Raw genomic sequence first — 20661 nt, forward strand, 5'->3', positions numbered from 1 at the left:
CAGATATCTAGAGTTTGCTAGAGAACTGTGATATTTGAGAAGTAAAGTAGTAAAGAGCCTACAACTGCCTCCCATAGACAGACACAAATGGCAAGACAAATGGCAAGAAATATGTCACAAGTCACTTTAAAATAGAACTATTGACACAACTTTTTGTTTTTTGATGGAGCAAAGAAGGGTTATAACCCCTGTTAGACTGGTAAACAAGTAAAATAGGGCGAATCTCCAACAGGGGCACAGACAGAAATGCAAACTGACGTCCCTCTCCACTCTATTCAAACTAAAAAGAAAAAAAAGGTGTTTTTTGCCTTTTTAGTTATACTTTAAATAACAAGTCCAGAGGAGATCTTCTTATTTATGGTTAGCCAGTTAGTCTTAAGCCAACCATAGATCCAAATTTTGCTCCGTCTATGGGCAGGCTGGTTGTACTGAAGTCGATGCATCAATTGACTTCTGTACAACCAGCCTGTGGGCTTTTTTTTTTTTCATCCGTTCACTGTTGGCAGCTAAAGGCGCCAGCAGTGATTATTTTATTCGGTATCTGAAGCCGCCAGCAGCGATCATTTTTTTTTTTTTCTGCTGGTGGGGAAGGCTCCTTGTTGGCAGAACACAATAGCTCTGTGAGAGGGATTCCCCCATCAACACTAACTATGTTGATGGGGGAATCCTGGTTGAAGGAGAGAAAATTGCATAACGTGTGACCTGCCCAAGAGGGTTGGAAGTTGATTATATTGATTCCAATTACTGTTGTCTACTTGTCCCCCACCCAGGATGAATGGAACCAACAGCATTATCTGAATGCATTTTCCTGAATTCACCCCCCCCCCCCCCCTTCATTCCATAGGAATAAATGCTGAATCAATCCTGTCATTGAGGTTTAAATTGGCATCTGCTGTCACAAATGACATGGGGTAGATGGATCTTTCCTTTGCGTCCTATTGCCTCTTTGTATCTGTGGGCAACTTAAGAACTGATATCGGTTTACATTTTTAAGCCATTGTTTTGTAGGCACGCAATAGCTGCATCACTTTTTCATTTCCCAACAATAAAGTGTGCATCTACTTTATAATTGTCATTTTAACGCTAATGGAGGGTGTTGGTGCTAGTGGCAGAGACTGACACTTGTAGATTTCACAGTGTAATGATGTAAAATGAATGATTTTATCTAAAAATGTTGTAATGTTCTAAAAAGTGTACACTTCTGTAGTTTACACAGAGGTCTTATTGTAGTAAATGCTTTTCTTATTGGACAGATTAGCTCAGCAGAATTTGCACACAGCCCTTTTTTTAGAACATTCATATAACATTTGTTATGTGTGACTTAATTCCACATGAAGTAAAACTGCCCAGAAAATCTTGCAGATTTTATTCTAGGACATTTGAGTAAACTGCATTAATGATGAATTTTGAAACCTCCATGACTAGCGGTCTGATAGGCTTGTGTGTCTCAAGGGATTAAGGCCATCTGGACAAGTGTATGTTGGTAGATATTACTGTAAACAACTGGTGAGATTTCTTGTTGTCATATCCAGACAAGAGTCTGCTTGAGGTTTCCAGAGTGTGATGTGTGTAAACTGAAGGCTAGACGCACATGGCTCTAAGCAGTCTTGCTTGATTAAGCAGGTTGATGGACTGTTTGGAATGAGGACCTGTTTTTGCCTTCTAACGTTGATGTTACTGTTACAGGTAGTTCAGCAGCCATCTGTTGGGATAGTGAAGCATGCAACCACGATGTCCCCCGCTGCGGCAATGACCCTTAACAAACCTGGAGAGAAGCAAATCTCTCTGAATACACTTATCCAAGCAGGGCACCTGACACCAGGTATGCTACATGCTTAAAGGGTTTTGTAAGTATCAAGATGCTGGGTTTTTAAGGTACTCATCGAACTTTGGTCAAAGGAAAAATAACGTATATGATCACTGGTAAGCAGCGTGCATTTGATTTAAATCAAGACGATTTAAACCATGATTTAAATCGCTAGTAAAAAGGCTTGCTTTAAATCATCCTTTTTAAAGAGCAGCTGTCATCTGTCTCACAGCGGCTCCTCCTCTGTTCCGCTGTTGACTCACTGACAATCTCATTCAATTTAATTGGATGGCTGATGATACGGCAGTAACATAACAAGGTGAGGGACCTGGTGGAAGCAGGTGAGTGGATGCCCGCTAATAGGCTCTGCCTTGATGGATCTGAAATGACAGTTGTTCTTTAAATGGAAGGGATTATTCTTGCTGGTAGTTGGAATCTTTAATATTTATAAACAAAATAAAGGTTTCCAAATTAGAATAATAAGCTGTTGGGTTAGTAAAACAGCGATATCAGAACCGATTCCATCAGTTTGTAGTCTGCATAGATTTGCACAACAATGGGATAAAGGAATGTTGCTGAACTTTTTTTTTATATCATGGTTACTGTGAAATTGTGTGAATGCAACATGCATTGCATTGGTATCTCAGCTTGCAGAGCTTGGATTCATTGAATGAGTTTACCAACAATGTAAATATTACAGAATATACAGCCTCATTCTACATAACTAAGCTCCATTTCATGCTGAATAAACTAAATTATTAATGTATCTTAAATAGGAAACTTTTTATCGTACATCATGGGGCACAGAGCTTAAGTAATAACTTAATGGGTTATAGGCCACCTTCAGGTGATGGACACTGTTTTACCCAATACAGGAAGTTCACTCCCCTATATAACCCCTCCTCTTTCCAGGAGTACCGCCGTTTTTTTCGCCAGTGTCTAAGGTGTTGGTCACGAGTGAAGATGTGCTCTGAGGAGCTCCAGGAGGGATCCATTCAGGATTTAAATAACCTCCCCACACCGGATCTATCCAAGCCACTGAGGCCAAAGTGGATGGTACCTGAGCCTCCCATAGAAGAACAAGGTTTTGCCTGTAAGCCTCTCTTTTGAGGGCTGGACCCCAGGACACAGGACTGCTATTGCGGCGTATTGCGGGCAGTTTTAACCCTTTCTCGGCCGCTAGTGAGGGTAAAAACCCTTTCTCGGCCGAAATGCACCGCAAATCCGACGGTAAAACGGCGCTAAAAATAATGGCGTTTTACCGCCAACGCTATGGGCACAGCAGTGTGAAAGCCCTCTAAGAGGCTTCTCTGTCCTCCAATTACCTGTATTAATGGCACCTGTTTGAACTTATAGGTATAAAAGATATCTGTCCACAACCTCACACTCCAAACTCCACTATGGGGAAGACCAAAGAACTGTGGAAGGACACCAGAAACAAAATTGTAGACTTGCACCAGGCTAGGAAGACTGAATCTGCAATAGGCAAGCAGCTTGGTGTGAATAAATCAACTGTGGGAGCAAAAATGTGAAAATGGAAGACATACAAGACCTCTGATAATCTCCCTCGATCTGGGGCTCCATGCAAGATCTCACCCTGTGGGGTCAAAATGATCACAAGAACGGTGAGCAAAAATCCCAGAACCACATGGGGGGGACCTAGTGAATTACCTGCAGAGAGCTGGGACAAACGTAACAAAATGCTACCATCAGTAACGCACTACGCCACCAGGGACTCAGATCCTGCAGTGCCAGACGTGTCCCCCTGCTTAAGCCAGTACATGTCCGGGCCCATCTGAGGTTTGCTAGAGAGCATTTGGATGATCCAGAAGAGGATTGGGAGAATGTCATATGGTCAGATGAAACCAAAGTAGAACTGTTTGGTAGAAACACAACTCGTCGTGTTTGGAGGAGAAAGAATGCTGAGTTGGAACCAAAGAGCACCATACCTACTGTGAAGCCTGGGGGTGGCAATATCATGCTTTGGGGTTGTTTCTCTGCAAAGGGAACAGGACGACTGATCTGTGTACATGAAAGAATGAATGGGGCCATGTATCGTGAGATTTTGAATGCAAACCTCCAATCAACAAGGGCATTGAAGATGAAATGTGGCTGGGTCTTTTAGCATGACAATGATCCCAAACACACCACCCGGGCAATGAAGGAGTGGCTTCGTAAGAAGCATTTCCCAAGGCATCTTTCAGGACAGCACGAGAGATGGTGACTCCTCCCTCAACCTTAGGAAATACATTCTTCCTCCAAACTTTAAAGGGAGGCACCTCCCTACCAAACCTCAGTTATTGTGTTCCCTCCGGGCCGGAGGAAACGCATCTTTCGGGAGGGAGTCAAGGTCTCTTGGGTGCTCCTGAGGGACAAGGCTTCCTTCCCTTTTTTTCCCTCCTCTAGGGACCTGCTGTCCTCCCGACCTGCCCAGGCCTCAGCAGCGGTAGCAAGTGGGCTCCTCTTCCCCTCCTGGTGCTCGGAGAGAGCCGAAGATTCGGTGGCCCGCACGGTCCTAGGAGCGGCGGCGCGCGTGTGCTGCCGCCATGTTTGTCGGTGGTCACGCCAGAAGTAACAAAGCGGGTCACTGGGTTGGCGAAAACGTTGTTTTCGGCGTGGACGCAGGGGGGAGGAGGGAGGACAGGAGCTGGTGCCTATTTCCACTTCCTGTCCGGTGCAGAGGCACTATGGGAGTCCAGAGGCGGCGTGTGAAGCCACAGGTGGAATACTGCACACCTACTATTGAGGAGTCAGCGTCTGCAGCAGTGGGGACAGGCACCAGCAAAGTCCAGGTAGGAGGCAGCGGTTAAAGTCTGCCTTTTCTCCTATATCTGGCTTTTGCCCTCCCCCCCCCCCAGTGGCAAGGAGCCTGTCTGAGCACTAGAGGCTGACTGGTTTCTTCTTAGTGCACCTGTGTGGTGATCCTTATCAAAGCAGAGACTGGGTCTCGCTAAGGGGCCCCCGTGTTTTTTTTTTTTTTTGTTTTTTTTTCCCCCCTTTTTGTCTTTTTCATAGGCTAAAAGCTCTGACCCAAAGAAGAGCTTTCCTTCTTGCAGGGCCAAAATGGGAGAAAGTTTTGGAAAAAAACCCTATGCAGTACCGGCATCACTTCTTTAGTTAGAGGAATCAGCCTCTGTATGTGAGGATCTGGTTGCCTCTGTAAAGAAGGAGCTATACGCCACGATTCAAACTTTTCGTGACTCACTAGTGAACCCAGCTGCTAGTCAGCCTTCCACTTCAGAGTCGAGTCCTCCCAGGGGTCTTCATCTTTCCCAGTGTTGGAATCTCTGCCTGAAGACCCTTCAGATCGGGAAAAGCAGTCCCCTGCTCCTTCCATTAAAGATTCGGAAGAGGAGATTGAGGAGATTGAGGAGATTGAGGAGATTGAGGAGATTGAGGAGATTGAGGAGATTGAGGAGATTGAGGAGATTGAGGAGATTGAGGAGATTGAGGAGATTGAGGAGATTGAGGAGATTGAGGAGATTGAGGAGATTGAGGAGATTGAGGAGATTGAGGAGATTGAGACAGTCCCCTCTAAACTGTCCCTTGAAGAGGTAGATGGGCTCCTTTTTTAAGGCTATTCATGCTACGCTTGACTTAAGTGAGGAAAGAAAGGAACTATCACTCCATGACCGCATGTATGCTGGGTTAGACGAGCCTAAGGCCCCTTTCACATGGGATGGATCAGTAATGATCCGCCCTGTGATGATCCGCTTGCTCAGCGGGGATCGCTCCATTGTCCCCGCTGAGTCGGCAGATAACAGGGCGGTCCTTGCACACTGTACAGGGACCGCCCTGTCAGCTCTCCGCTCTCCTCTATGGGGGATTGGATGAGCACGGACCGTCTGTCCGTGTTCATCCGATCCGCTCTGCAGATGGATAGAAAAATAGGATTTTCCTCCGTCTGCAGAATTGGACGATAGGGGGTATCTGCGGATGTTCAACTGCAGACACCCGCTATCCCATAGGAATGCTTGTATGTCTGTATTTCATCTGCAAACGGATGGATGAAATACGGACATAATGTGTGAAAGGAGCCTAAGGGGTGAATGTTCCCAGTTCATTCGGTCATCTAAATTAAAGAATGGCAAGATCCAGAGAGACCTTTTTTTATTTTTTTTATTTTTTTATTTTTTTTTTCTCCAAAGCCCACAAGAGGAGTTTTCTTTTCTTTTTTGAGGTGGACCCTGCTGCGGTGTGGAACAAAGTGCCCAGGCTGGATGCTGCCTTCTCCCAGGTCTCAAGGTCCACAGACCTGTCTTTTGAAGACATGGGGGTTCTAAAAGATCCAATGGACAAACGTATGGATCTCTTGCTCAAGAGATCATGAGCAATTTAAAGCCAGCAATGGCCACATGTGTAGCCAGGAATTTGGAATACTGGGTTACCCAGCTACCCAGCTAAAATCTCCTATAGCGGCAGATTCCCTTAAACAGGAAATCTTAGATTATTTTCCTACCCTGATCGCTGCAGTTGCTTATATTGCAGATGCCTCAGCTGAGGCAATTAAGATGTCAGCTAGGTCAGCAGCTTTAACTAATGCTGCAAGAAGAGCTTTATGGCTTAAAACCTGGCCAGGTGATTCAGCATCAAAGAGCAAGCTGTGTGAGATTCCCTTTTCGGGTGACCTTCTTTTCAGCCCTGAGATTGATTAATATTCTTGGCAGTACGGCCGATTTAAGAAGAGATCCTTCCCGGTCAAAAAGAAAAAGCAAGTTCCAAAACGTCTTTTTCAACCTCAAAACACTCAGGATCAAGACAGCAAGTTTCAGGGGAGAAGGAAAAACTGGTCCGCTCCGAAACCGAAAGGTAAAGGCGGAATTCGCTTCCGTCCTCCTACACAGGCCAAAAAATCTCAATGACTCGTCCCTGCAGGTGGGCGGAAGACTGCAAGAATTTCTTCCACAGTGGTCAGGGATAACTTCAAATCAATTTATTCTGACACCACTCCAGCAGGGCTACTCACTCGAGTTTACCAAAAGACCCCAAAAAGGTTTTTAATAACAAACACCCCACAGGACTCGGTAAGGGCCCTGGCCATGAAGTCCTCTCTCAAGGAACTGATGCAGCAGGGTGTAGTAGTCAAAGTACCACTAGAGGGGCGGCAGGAGGGGTTTTATTCCCATGTCTTCCTGGTAAAAAAGCCGACAGGAAAATTTCAATTGATTCTCAATCTAAAGCTTTTTAAAAACAAATCCAAGTACAGAAGATTCAAGATGGACTCGATTTTCTCAGTCGGGAATCTTCTTCTGACGCCAGGTTGCTTCATGGCATCAGTGGATATGAAGGATGCATATCCCAATCTCACCCCAGTCTCGGAGGTTCCTCAGGCTAGCAGTGAGGATGGGGGCGTGGTTCATCATCTTCAGCTCAGAGCCTTACCCTTCAGTCTGTCATCGTCACCCCTAATTTTTACCAAGGTGATGGCAGAAGCGTTGGCTCTGCTGTATCTTCGTGGAATCGCAGTTATTCCTTATTTAGACTATCTCTGCTATTTTTTGCCCTATCAAGCAAAGAATTTCAGATCAATTTAGGCAGAGCACACAACCATTTGGAGGCTCTGAGGTGGATTTTGAACCTCCAAAAGTCTTCGCAATGATTGCCAAAAAGTGGGGGCAACCGGAGGTAGACCTGTTCGCCTCAAGCGAGAACGCCCAGGTTCCCCAGTTCTTCTTCTCCCTGAACAATTGCGATGGGTCACTGGGGATAGATGCACTAGCAAATCCATGGAAATTCCGTCTTTGTTACGATTTCCCCCCATTTCAGTTAATTCCGTAAATTTTAAGGAAAATTCAGAAGGAAAAGGTACCAGTCATACTAATCACGCCCTTTTGGCAAAAAAGGGCCTGGTTTTCGACTGTTCTAAGACTGACAGTCAAGCCTTGTTGGCATTTGCCCCTCAGGCACGATCTGTTGTCACAGGGCCTGGGAAATCATCCAGGAGTGGCCAGCCTGGCACTCACAGCCTGGTTTCTGACAAGCAGCTCCTTAGGAGCAAGGGTTTTTCTAGCCGTTTGATCTCGACTCTTTTGTCAAGTAGAAAAAGGGTTACAAGGGTCATTTACTCTAAGGTTTGGAAAGGTTTATAGTACATGGTGTATTTAATCCGCCCAGGACCCAGGGAGCCTTGTTCCCATCCTAGAGTTTTTACAAGATGTAGCAGACAAGGGACTAGCAGTTAGTACTCTGAAGGTGCGGGTGGCGGCACTAACTGTTTGTTTTTTTTTTTTTTTTTTTTTTTTTTGTTTTTTTTTTTTTTTTAGAAAGATCTGTGGCCTCAGATCCACTGGTGATCAGATTCTTTCAAGCTCTTAGGAGGTCTAGATCAGCACCTCTTAAGGTTTTTCCTAAATGGGATCTGTCGGTAGTCCTGCAGTCTCTAACAAAGGGTCCTTTTGAGCTGCTGGATGAAGCACCCCTGAAATATCTCACATTAAAGACAGTTTTTCTGATTGCCATTGTCTCTGCATGCAGGATCAGTGAGCTAAATGCTCTATTAAAGAACCTTATCTGTCTATTTTTCCAGATAGTCAGTCATTCTTAGAACAGATGCTAAATTCTTACTGAAGGTAGCTTCAGTAGTGAACTGTACTCAGGACATTGTACTTCCAACCTTCTGCGTTAACCCAGGAGAGGAGGAGACCCTTTTTCACATGTTGCGTGTCAGAAAGGACAAAGCTCTTCAGACATTCAGATTCACTGTTTGTACTTTTTTCAGGTAATAGAAAGGGTTACCAAGGTTCTTAAGTTTCTTTAGCAAGATGGCTGAAATTATCTCAGAGGCATATTCCCAGGCAGGGTTATCCCCACCAGTAGGGATTTGTGCACACTCAAACAGGGTTCTGGCGTCTACATGGGCAGAGAGAGCTGGTGCCAGCCCTGAACAGATCTACAAGGCGGCAACATGGTCGAGTTTTCACACATTTGTGAAACATTATAGGCTGGACCTCACATCTGCCAGAGGTGCCTCCCTTTTAAAGTTTGGAGGAAGAAGGTGTTTCCTAAGGTTGAGGGAGGAGTCACTATCTCTCAGGTGCTGTCCTGAAAGACTTCTGGAAAACAAGTTACCGGTAAGTGTAACTTGGTTTTTCAAGGTCCTGGAGTGGCCTAGCCGGTCTCCAGATCTCAACCCCATAAAAAACCTTTTGGAGGGAGTTGAAAGTCCGTGCTGCCCAGTGACAGCCCCAAAACATCACTGCTCTAGAGGAGATCTGCATGAAGGAATGGGCCAACATACCAGCAACAGTGTGTGACAACCTTGTGAAGACTTACAGAAACCGTTTGACCTTTGTTATATATCCTTTGTTGGTAATGACAAAGTTTTGGGATGAACTTTTGATATTGACAAAATACTTATTCTCCACCATAATTTGCAAATAAGTTCTTTCAAAAATCAGACAATGCGATTGTCTGGATTTGTTTCCACATTTTGTCTCTCATAGTTGAGCTATACCTATGATGACAATTACAGGTCTCTCATCTTAAGTGGGAGAACTTGCACAATTGGTGGCTGACTAAATACTTTTTTGCCCCACTGTACCTAAAATTGATCTTGAGGGGTGCTATACAGGTCCAAAGGAGTGGAACCCCTATAATAGGGACCCTGTCTATGAAGGTTTACTAATGCAGCTTGCCGTGATGGGTGAGGTTTGGATCTGTCTGTTTTTCAGCAGCAAGTAAAAGGGAAGGGAAGAAGCCTAGGAACTGTAAAAAGTCCACCTATGCCTCTTTCTTCCATATGAAAAACATTGTAATGCCTTAAAGTCTCCACCAGAAGGAGTAAAAATACACATATCTGGTACGTTGCTTCTCAGAAGCTCTGTTTCCAGCTGTAAACGGCGCGTGCGTGCGTGTCCCAGCAGCAAGAAGGGGTTCTTAATTGCCTCTCCCCCTGCGGGAACTAAGAGGCTGGGGGTAAGCTTATTATGTATAATGGCTCCTGTTAAAACACTATATTCTTACTAGAATAATAAGCCTCATACTGCAGAGAAAACAGCCCCCCCCACCTCCCGGAGGGGTGCGGTGGCGGCTTCTTATGGGTAAATTACTTTAGCCTTGTTGTGCCCAAGCTTTGTACATAGTCTGGTAAGTGCCAGATGGTAATCACAGCCTCCTCTCCATTGGACCCATCGGACCCGAATGCCGTGCCGTCCACAGACTAAGGTTAATTTTTCTGAAACCAGGAGGGCGGCTCACACCTGAAGTTTTGTTATAAAACGGACACTCTCATTGTCAGAAGATCTTTATCAGAGCAACTGAAGAGAAGTCTGTCACACGTGACACAGGAGCACTGGGGCGCTTAAGGGATGTATACAGGCATTTCCAGCCCAGGCAATACATTGTTACTCAGCATCAAGCTGATCTTTATGGTGGGATAATTTTGCTAGACTATTGCTCAGCAAGTAGTACATTTTACTAGAGTGCCTCTACTTTTGTGCTTAGCACTATGGCTTCCAGAGTTACCACAAAGGTACCAAAAATTCCACCCCCAGGTGCTGGAGACTCATGCCTTCACACTGTCGTCCTCTCCGGAGATACCAGATATGGCAAGCCAGGGTGAGTCATTGGAACCAATTGGTGGTGCAACTGCTTCTCACACTTCAGCCCCTGTATATGTGACTGAAGATACATTTTCCTCTTCCATGCAGGGCCTAGAAGGAAGATTAGCGGCTTTAATTGCATCCTCCATCCAAATGGATAGGAAGCATGCTAGATCCCCCTCCCCCACCTCAAACCCTTTACCAAGGGAACTAGTGGGTACAGGATGAGGTATTTCCCTCAGGCGGTCACAAGGAAAAACAAGCCGATTATTCCTCTGTGGAGGAAACAGTTGAACCTTTTTCAGCCTCGCAATCTGAGGGATTGCTGGTACTAACTTATGGAGATGGTTCGTTCCACTTTCATGCTACCCCTAACAGTCAGATGAAAATTTGATTTCTTCCTTGGGTTCTTTAAAACCTTTACAGCCTTTTCCTGTTTCCGGTCCATGCATTACCAGAAAAGCTTATTTATGCTGAATGGGATCACCCGGATAAGCACATTCTCCACTATCTATCCCATGGAGGAGAAATTCACCAAAAGATGGAATGTACCAGCAGTTGACACTGCGATTTCCAGTGTGAATAAAAGTTTAATTTGTCCAGTAGACAATGTGCAAATGCTTAACCACCTCAATACAGTGCACTTACACTCCCTTCCTGACCAGACTAATTTTCAGCTTTCAGCGCTCTCACAGTTTGAATGACAATTACACAGTCATGCAACACTGTACTCATATGAAACTTGCATCCTTTTTTCCACACAAATAGAGCTTTCTTTTAGTGGCATTTAATCACTAGTGGGTTTTGTGATAAAAACATTTTGTGAAACAAATGCCGCCTTCATTGTTTGTCATACAATTTTGCTAATTGGTAATTTTTCTTCATAAATTTTGGCCAAAATTTATACTGCTATATATCATTGGTAAAAATAACCCACATTAGTGTATATTATTTGGTCTTTGTGAAAGTTAGTCTACAAACTATGGTGCCAATCACTGAAAATTGATCACATCTGATCAGGCCTTCAGTACATCAGGTGTATCGTTTCTTGAGACACTAACAAGTCAGGAAAGTACAAATATCCCCAAATGACCCATTTTTATAAAGTAGACATTCCAAGGTATTAAGTAGGTAGCATGTTGAGTTTTTTTAAGTTGTCATTTTTTCCCACAATTCTTTAAAAAAAAATGAAGATTTTTTTTTTTTACTAAATTGTCATATATTATCAGGTTATTTCTCACACACAGCCTATGTATACAACAAATTAACCCCAAAATACATTCTGCTACTCTTTCCGAGTATGGCGATACCACATGTGTGAGGCTTTTACACAGCATGGCCACATACAGAGCACCAACATTGAAGTGGCACTTTCAGATGTTCTAAGAGCAAAAATGACACATCTCATTTCACAGCCACCTATTACACTTTTGAAGGCCCTGGAGCACCAGGACAATGGAATTGCCCATAAAATGACCCCATTTTGGAACGCTAACACCCCAACGTATAATCTGTGAGGCATAATGAGTCTTTTGAACGGTTAATTTTTTTCCAGAAAGTTGTCAATTTATAAGATTTCTAACACATGGCATGTTTATAGCAAAAATTACACCCCAAAACACATTCTGCTACTCCTCCCGAGTATGGCGATACCACATGTGTAGGACTTTTACACAGCCTGGCCACATAGAGAGGCCGAACATTGAAGTAGTACCTTCAGGAGTTCTAGGAGCATAAACGACACCTCTCATTTCATTCCTACCCATCAGTTTTGAAGGTCCTGGAGCACCAGGATAGTGAAATTACCCACAAAATGACCCCATTTTGGAAAGCAAACACCCCAACGTATATTCTATGAGGCATGGGCTGCAAATAGGTACTCGGGTACTCTGATGGCCTGGTGACAGGTACTCTGGTGCTCTGATTGGCTGGGACAGGTACTCTGGTGCTCTGATTGGCTGGGACAGGTACTCTGGTGCTCTGATTGGCTGGGACAGGTACTCTGGTGCTCTGATTGGCTGGGACAGGTACTCTGGTGCTCTGATTGGCTGGGACAGGTACTCTGGTGCTCTGATTGGCTGGGACAGGTACTCTGGTGCTCTGATTGGCTGGGACAGGTACTCTGGTGCTCTGATTGGCTGGGACAGGTACTCTGGTGCTCTGATTGGCTGGGACAGGTACTCTGGTGCTCTGATTGGCTGGGACAGGTACTCGGGTGCTCTGATTGGCTGGGACAGGTACTCGGGTGCTCTGATTGGCTGTGACGGGTACTCGGGCTGTGACGGGTACTCGGATGGGCTGTGACAGGTCCTCTTTATTGGGGGGGGGGCTTATCGGTGTGCTTGATGTGTACTGTAAGCGGTTAACGAGATGTTACCGCAATCTCCTCACACACGATCGGTGTGTGAGGAGGAGAACCCGGTAACATCTCGTTACCGCGGTTTGTTTACATTTAGTGATCGGCTGTGAAAGGATCACAGCCGATCACGTCTGTAAACAGCCAGCCAATGGCTGTTTACCAGCATCGGTGACGAGCAGTGTTCCCAGGAACACGCCGCCACCGATGTGCGCCATTGCGCGCATGCGCCCTGCACAGTGGGGGTGGAACCATCTGTGATCGACCGTGACTTCATCATGGCCGATCACGTGGTAAACAGCCATACCTAATGGCTGTTCACCCCCCTCGCTGGCGAGCGGTGTCTCCGTGACACACCGCCACTGAAGGAACGGATTCGCGCGCATTCCCCGTTTAAATGGGAGGACGTGACGGGATTTGACGGCCTGCGGTCAGTATCTAGTTAAAGATCCAACCGATAGAAAGTTGGAATTCCTGTTGAAATCCTTTTTGCTTGGCAGGGGCCATTGCTCAGCTTGCAGTCGCTGTAATAGGCATCTGTCAGTCCCTAAAAGACCAGTTCAGAGAGGCCCTTGGAGGTCCCTACACAACAGGCTCGTGAGTTGGCCGAACTACCAAAGGCATTATATGTTGCCATAGACGCCGTGAAAGACTCTATTCACCAGGCGTCCTGCCTTGCGCTTGCATTGGTACACATTCGTGGGATCCTTTTGGTTAAAGTGGTCAGCCGAAGCACCTTGCAAAATGCTTCTGACTAGTTTCCCTTTTCATGGGGATCAACTATTTGGGGATGATTTGGATAAATACATTCAAACGATTTCTAGTGGGAAGAGTACTCTTGTCAGTCAAAAGAAAGAATAAACGTCCTTCGTTTTTTTTTTCTAACTTTTCTCCTGCGCCAGGGGCATCCACCTCCTAGGTAGTGGCGACGGCCTCCGCCGTCAGACTCTAGAGGAAAACCTCAAAATCAGACCCAGGCACAAAAGAAGACCTGGGGCCGGAAATCTGCAAAGCCTAATACTAAAGCCTCATTATGAAGAGGCGCCTTGCCCCCCTCCCCCACCAGAGTTGGGAGGGAAGACTTCTGCAGTACTCAGAAGTCTGGCAAGAGGAAATTCAGGACAGATGGGTCTCTGGGATACAAACTAGAATTTCAGGAGTTTCCACCATCTAATTTTCTGAGATCAAATGTTCCCAAAGATCCAGGGAAAAGGCAATCTCTGTTTCAAGCATTAAGACCGTTTTTACTGGCTCGGGGGTGATCATACAGATCCCTACAGAAGAGCAAGGTTTGGGGTTTTATGCAAACGTTTTTATGGTACCAAAACCAGATGGAGATGTCGGACCTATTCAAGATCTAAAGAATCTAAATCGATCCTGAAGATCCACTCCTTTCGTATGGAGTCGATCAGGTCAGTAGTTTCTATCCTACAAGGAAGAGAACGTCAGCCATCCATCGAAATCAGTGATTCATATCTGCATGTCTCTATATTTTCCACTCACCAAAGGTTTCTGCGATTTAAAGTAGAACAGCAGCACTTTCAGTTTCTATCCTTGCCCTTGCGGCTAGCTACAGCACCCCGGGTCTTCACAAAAGTGCTGGCTCCATCTCTAGCCAGGTTAAGGGCACAGGGCATAACAGTCTTGGCATCCCTAGATGATCCATTGCTAATAAACCAGTCGGTGGCTCGCTTGGAGCAAAGTGTACCCATTACAACCAGTTAGCTGCAAAGTCTGGGTTGTATTCTCAACCTAGAGAAGTCTTCCTTAAAAACATTAAAAAAAATGGAGTATTTGGGCCTGATCATAGATGGCCCATAAAAAGGTGTTCTTGCCTCCAGCAAAAATCACCTCCATGCGAGAGGTGGTGCGGATAATCAGGTCGAAAGGAGATCCCTACATTTGCCTTTGCATGAGGTTGTTGGGACAGATGATGGCTTAGTTCAAAGCAGTCCCCTATGCCCAGTTCCATTCGAGACTGTTGCAAAACAGTATCGTGTCTGCTTGGAACAAAACGATCCAAGCTTTGGACTTGCCAATGCGGCTGTCCCCAAGAGTGTCCCAAAGCCTCAGTTGGTTACTAACCCAGAATCTGCTGAAAGGAAAATCCTTCAGACCAGTTATCTAGAAAGTGGTAATGACAGATGCCAGCCTTTTAGGCTGGGGAGCAGTACTAGAAAAGACAGCGGGGACAGTGGTGAAGAACCGAAAGAGCCTTGCCCATCAACATCCTAGAGATTTGGGCAGTGCACCTGGCTCTGAAGGTCTGGACTTCCAGGTTGAGGGATTTTCCTGTCAGGATCCAATCTGACAATGCCACAGCTGTGGCCTATATCGGTCACCAAGGGGGCACCAAGTGTCTCAGCGCAGAGAGAGGTGAACCATATACTAACTTGGGCAGAGAGGAATGTTCCCGTGCCTATCAGCAGTCTTCGTTCTGGCAGTAGAGAATTGGCAGGCGGACTACTTAAGTTGCCAGCAGATTATTCCCAGGGGAATGGTCTCTTCACCCCAACATTTTTCGGGTTGTTTGCTAAAGATTGGGGATCTTCTAGTGTCCAGATTCAGCATGAAGTTAGTCAACTTTGCGTCCAGGACAAGGGATCCACTCACATGCGTTGGTAACCCCCTGGGATCTGTTCTCTCTGATGCATCCCCCCGCCCCCCCATTCAGTTGCTGCGATGACTTCTTTGCTGGATTAAGCTGGAAAGAAAGCCGGTAATTCTGTTAGGATCAGCATGGCCCAGAAGGTCATGGTATGCAGAAATCGTAAAGATGGCAGTGAAGGATCCATGGTGCCTTCCACTAAGGTCAGACCTGCTCTCACAGGGGCCGATATTCCATCGTACTTTGCGAACGCTAAATTTAACGGCTCGGCTATTGAAACCCATGTTCTGAAGAAACGTGGGCTTTCCGGGTTAGTTATCTCTACTGTGATTAATGCAAGGAAGCGAGCTTCCAGAACTATGTTTTATAGAGTCTGGGAGGGCTTATGTTTCCTGGTGTGAATCCAAGGGTTGGCACCCCCAGCGATATATCATGGACATAATTCTTGCCTTTCTACAACTGGGGGTAGAGATAAAGTTGGCCTTGAGTACTAGTAAGGGCCAAGTCTCAGCCTTATTGCTCTTCTTTCAAAGACCGATTGCCACGCATTCTTTAGTCCCGGGGTTTTATGTAAGGTGTAATGTGGATTAATCCGCCAGTTAAATCACCTTTGAACCCTTGGGACTTAAACTTAGTTTTGCCAGTATTACAAAACAGCCATTTGAACTGATACAGCATATTCCCTTAGTCCGTCTGACAAGGAAGCTGGTCTTGGTTGCCATATCCTCAGCAAGGTGGGCTTCCGAACTGGCTGCTTTCTTGTAAAGAGCCATACTTTATTATTCATGAGGACAGAATGGTGTTGCTCCCTAGTCCAGACTTTTTACCAAAAGTGGTTTTAGGTTTTCACCTGAGCCAAGATATTGTCCTGCCATTGTTTTGTTTTTTCCAAAACCATGTTCCAGGGCAGAAAAGTCACTACATTGTATTGCTGTGGTGAGAGCAGTGAAAATCTATTTAAAGACAACTGCTCAGATTTGAAAGACTGATGTCTTATTTATTCTGCCGGAGGGTTATAAGAAAGGACAGGCAGTGTTGAAATCCACTGTTTCCAAGTGGATTTGGCAAGTTATAATTCAGACTTATGATTTTAAGGGGAAAGATTCCCCCGTTTTCAAGTTAAGGCGCACTCTACCAGGTCGGTTAGTGCTTCTTGGGCAGTGCGTCACCAGGCCTCCATGGCTCAGATCTGCAAGGCTGCAACTTGGTCTTCAGTACATACATTTACAAAATTCTATCGGGTGGATGTTAGGAGGTATGAGGCTATCGCCTTCGGGTGCTGTGTGCTGCAGGCAGCAGTATAAGTCCTCAAGTCTGGGGGTACCCTGCGGGTTGTGTCTCCATCCCCTCAAATAGCATTGCTATGAGACGTCCCATTAAGTTATTACTTGGGCTCTGTGTCCCATGATGTATGATAAAGAAAATAGGATTTTTATAACGGCTTACCTGTAAAATCCTTTTCTTGGAGTACATCATGGGACACAGAGGTCCCTTTGCTCTTTTTGGGCTTTAGCTATATTGCTTTGCTACAAAAACTGAGGAACTCCTGAAAGGAGGAGGGGCTATATAGGGGAGTGAACTTCCTGTACTGGGTATACCAGTGTCCATCGCCTGAAGGTGGCCTATAACCCATTAAGTTATTACTTAAGTTCTTTGTCCCGTGTTGACTCCAAGAAAAGGATTTTACAAGTAAATTGTTATAAAAATCCTATTTTTAGTTAGATTTTTACTCAAAAAGCATTTTAATAAAATTTGATCAATTTAAATCAAAAAAATCCTATACATTTTTTATTTTTTATTTTTTTTAATTGTTGATATTATTAATGCAGCATTTGTTTATTTGCATCTTCACTACCAAAAAAATTAAAGCCCATTTCGGGCTAGCCATTTTAGGCCTTGTTCACACTAGCAGCAAGAGGGCAGTAAAAACCAGATTGCGTAGTGGTTTTACTGCCCTCACCTCCGACCACCTACCTGAACACTGAAATCCAGCCATTCACAGCTATACACACATTGTGACAGTGGCAAAAAGTAAACGGCATGTTGTGTTTGGCGGACTTTATAGCAGGCTAATGAAGCCAATGCAAGTCGTATGGGGTCGCACTGTAACTGCGTGCAATGCAGGTGATTTATAGTGTGGTGTGTGTATATGTGTGTGTGTGTGTGTGTGTGTGTATATACACACACACACACCTCATACAAGGTTAAATCGGGTGTTGAGGAGGCGACACATAAGCTCAGCAAAAGTCCCAAATTTTTGAGTGGTCACCAGAACACAAGTGGATTAAGTCTTTTTCAGTAAGGGCACTAGTTCTGGTGACATAGCTGATTACCTGGAGGCATGTCCAACAACAACAAAGAAAACTTCACGGTTCAACTTGCTGGCCTGTAACAAACCGAATTCTCCTGTCTAACTGTTCACGTTAAAAACAGGGGTTTAGTTTGCAAATGCATGTGTAAGCCGCAGAGTCCACGACAAGGCACCCCAATATTATCTGCAGTCCTTATTCTATAAATTGAGAGTCTCCATTGTAGGCGTGCACCTACAGTAATGGATAGATTGAGTGCAGGTATGCCTGTAGGGAGCCCGCTCCTTAAAGGCATAGGGGCGCACTGGACACCCAGCATATGGCACAATGGCAAAAAAGTTGACCAGTGTGCCACTGTCTTTTTAAGGGGCGGGTTCCATACAGGCATACCTGGCTTATATCTATTACTACATGTGTGCTCCTACTATGAAGGCTCCCAAAACCTATAGCGTTAGGACTGTAAATACTGGGGTGCCTTGTCACAGCCTCTGCAGCTTACACATGCATTTGCAAATGTGTGCAAACTAAACCCCTGTTTTTAACATGAACTGTTGGGACAAATCAGTTTGTTGCAGGCTTAGCTGGGAATTTTTCTTTGTTTGACATACGTCACCCATCCATGTGTTCCTTACTGTTAAGGCAGTTATAGGTTGGGGCAATTGCCATTTGTATCGTTGCATACATAAATGCCCTTATCAAAGATGCTACAGGTTTTAAAAATACCTTTTCTCCACTACAGAAGACAGTCTGGAAAGACTTGCCAGAGTCCAAGAATCTTTTTAGTTACCCTTGACCCCAAAACTTGAATGTCAGTCCCAAGTTTGGTCCCCAGTCTGCTCCTCAAGTCTTGGAATCTTAAGTCTTCCAAGCCTTCAGATAACTCCTAAAGCGTGAGGGTGGGCCTCCACTTTTCAAAGTAAAGGGATGTCTGCTAGCCTTAACCAGCATGTGAGAGGTGGTCTCCACAGGCTACAAGCTAGAGAGCTTTGCATCCAACTCCCTTTCTGAGTTTATCACTTTCAAAGTTTGCATTACCGCACAGATAAGATATCCATGCAGCCCTAGTGGGTTTGCATGTAATCAATCAGCTCTGTCAAAGCCTTCATTCGATAGGGGAGACTTTCTGGCCACTGTGGACGTCAAAGAAACTGACCTGCATGTCCCCATCTTTCCAGCACATCAGAGATGTCTACAGTTTACTGTGGGTCCTCTGCACTTTTTGGCCCTGCTATTTGGCCTATATTCTGCACCTCGGGTGTTTACGAAGGTGCTGGCCTCCGTTTTAACCTTACTGCACTATCTGGATATCCCCATTGTGGTATCCCATGGTGTCTGTTTATGACTGGTTGTTGGATCTCTGTCTCATGTTATTGCATCACCCTGTCTTTAAAAAGAAAACCAGCAAGGTCCTGAAATGTCCACCTGTGGATCCCCATTGCTTTATGCGAATATAGGTCACACTAGATCCCAATACCAAGGTGCGATGGTAAAGATAAATGTTTTCCTATGATTGCAATGTGGTGCAATCCACCAGTGCATGCTAGCACCCTACACAAATTGTGGTTAAACCTGTCAGGAGTGCAACGAGTACAGTATAACTTCCCCAGCACCATCTCTGACAGTGTCTCTATCCCTCCTAGTCCCCAAATCGGGAGCGGTCTGGGAGGCCCTGTTACAATCTGATTCATAGCTGTAACAATTTTGAACCCCTTTCAGAGGCAGATGGATTCACAGGGGGTTGGTTAAAATTCTATATCTAGAGCAGCATTCCCCCACCTTTTTGGCACCGGGGACTGGCAGTATGGAAGAAAATTGTGCCAAGGTTTGGGGGGGGGGGGGGGGGGGGTTTCGCTGGTGTTGTCGAATCAATCATCCCAGCACCATAGTTGGTATGTGTTGTGATATGGCTGTACTGGACTGACTCAATCTTTATAAGTTCATATGAGATTAACTTGGGTTAACCTGTTAGTTTAAACTCTGTATTTACAGACTGTAGCAGTTTTCCTATAAAGCATACTTATAAGAAAATATAGCTTGCATAAGCAGTTTTATTCTGTACTGTCTAAAGAAATTGTCTCAATATGTTTGGGCCACAGAACTCATGACTGTGACTCATGAAAGCAGAGGACATAATTAATGATATATAATGTACACCTCTGTATTAACCACATCCATGTTCTATCCAATGATTGGCTAATAGCGCATATAAATTGTAGACCCACCCAGAATTAAACCAGACAACCTCTGAACATCAACTTTGGCTCATCTCTTCTTATGTTCAGAACAATGCTGTCTCCTTAGTACTGCAGTGCTAAGCAGGTTTCGGAAGTGTGGTAATTGCCGTAATTATACCTAGCTGGTCTTTGTCAGGTATATAGAAATACCATTTTAATCACAACAGTATGGTGTCCAGATGATTGAAACACATTATTTCTATTATCACATTGTAATATAAAATGAAATTCAACTTGCCATAATGCAGAATCAGCAGGAGCCCCAAGTGTGTTGCTTGCCACGCCTCCTGCCACCAGATGTGGCAGGCCTCTGTGCAGTGGTGGGGTGGGCAGTGAGACAATTTAATCTCTTTGCTCCCTACCGCACCTCCAACATTGAAGAGGCCCGGCTGTGAGGGCGGTAGAGCGGTGATGAGGGGTGGGCAGAGATATATCATCTCTACTTGCCTGTTTGCCCACTTCTCTCTTCTGCCCACTTGCTTCTCTCATGCCGCCCGCCCCCCACCACACCCAGTAGTGGGCCAAGGCTGGTGGTTGGGGACCCCTGGTCTAGAGGATCAGCTTGTTATGGTCTTTTGGTGTACCTACAGGTGTAAAAAAAGTTTTCTCTACACCATGTATTTGTCATGCCTCCCATTAGGACTGGAAACCTCAATTAAAAATGCTTTAGTACCTCTGTGTCCCCTTGTATCCAAACTCTTATCTGCTGTCCATGTTCACAACCTCTGAGTCTTCCATAATGTGCACCACTTCATCTTCTGTAGAGATCTGTCAATTGAAGGTGTACATTTTGGTTTTACAATAGAG

At 45.1% G+C, this 20661-nt stretch overlaps 1 protein-coding gene across 2 annotated transcripts in view; it reads left to right on the forward strand.

The window, feature by feature from the left end:
* Window positions 1-20661, forward strand: part of TAF4B (TATA-box binding protein associated factor 4b) — a 337116-nt gene that overhangs the window by 90617 nt on the left and 225838 nt on the right. For both annotated transcript variants that reach the window (XM_077492599.1, XM_077492600.1), the window contains exon 7: window positions 1687-1822. In XM_077492599.1, the coding sequence (XP_077348725.1) occupies window positions 1687-1822 (136 nt within the window). The remainder of the gene's footprint in view (window positions 1-1686; window positions 1823-20661) is intronic.

The sequence above is a fragment of the Lithobates pipiens genome, unplaced genomic scaffold (genome assembly GCF_037356315.1).
Source record: "Lithobates pipiens isolate NorthernLeopardFrog02 unplaced genomic scaffold, aLitPip1_a1.2 Scaffold_19, whole genome shotgun sequence".
NCBI classification, from domain to species: domain Eukaryota; kingdom Metazoa; phylum Chordata; class Amphibia; order Anura; family Ranidae; genus Lithobates; species Lithobates pipiens.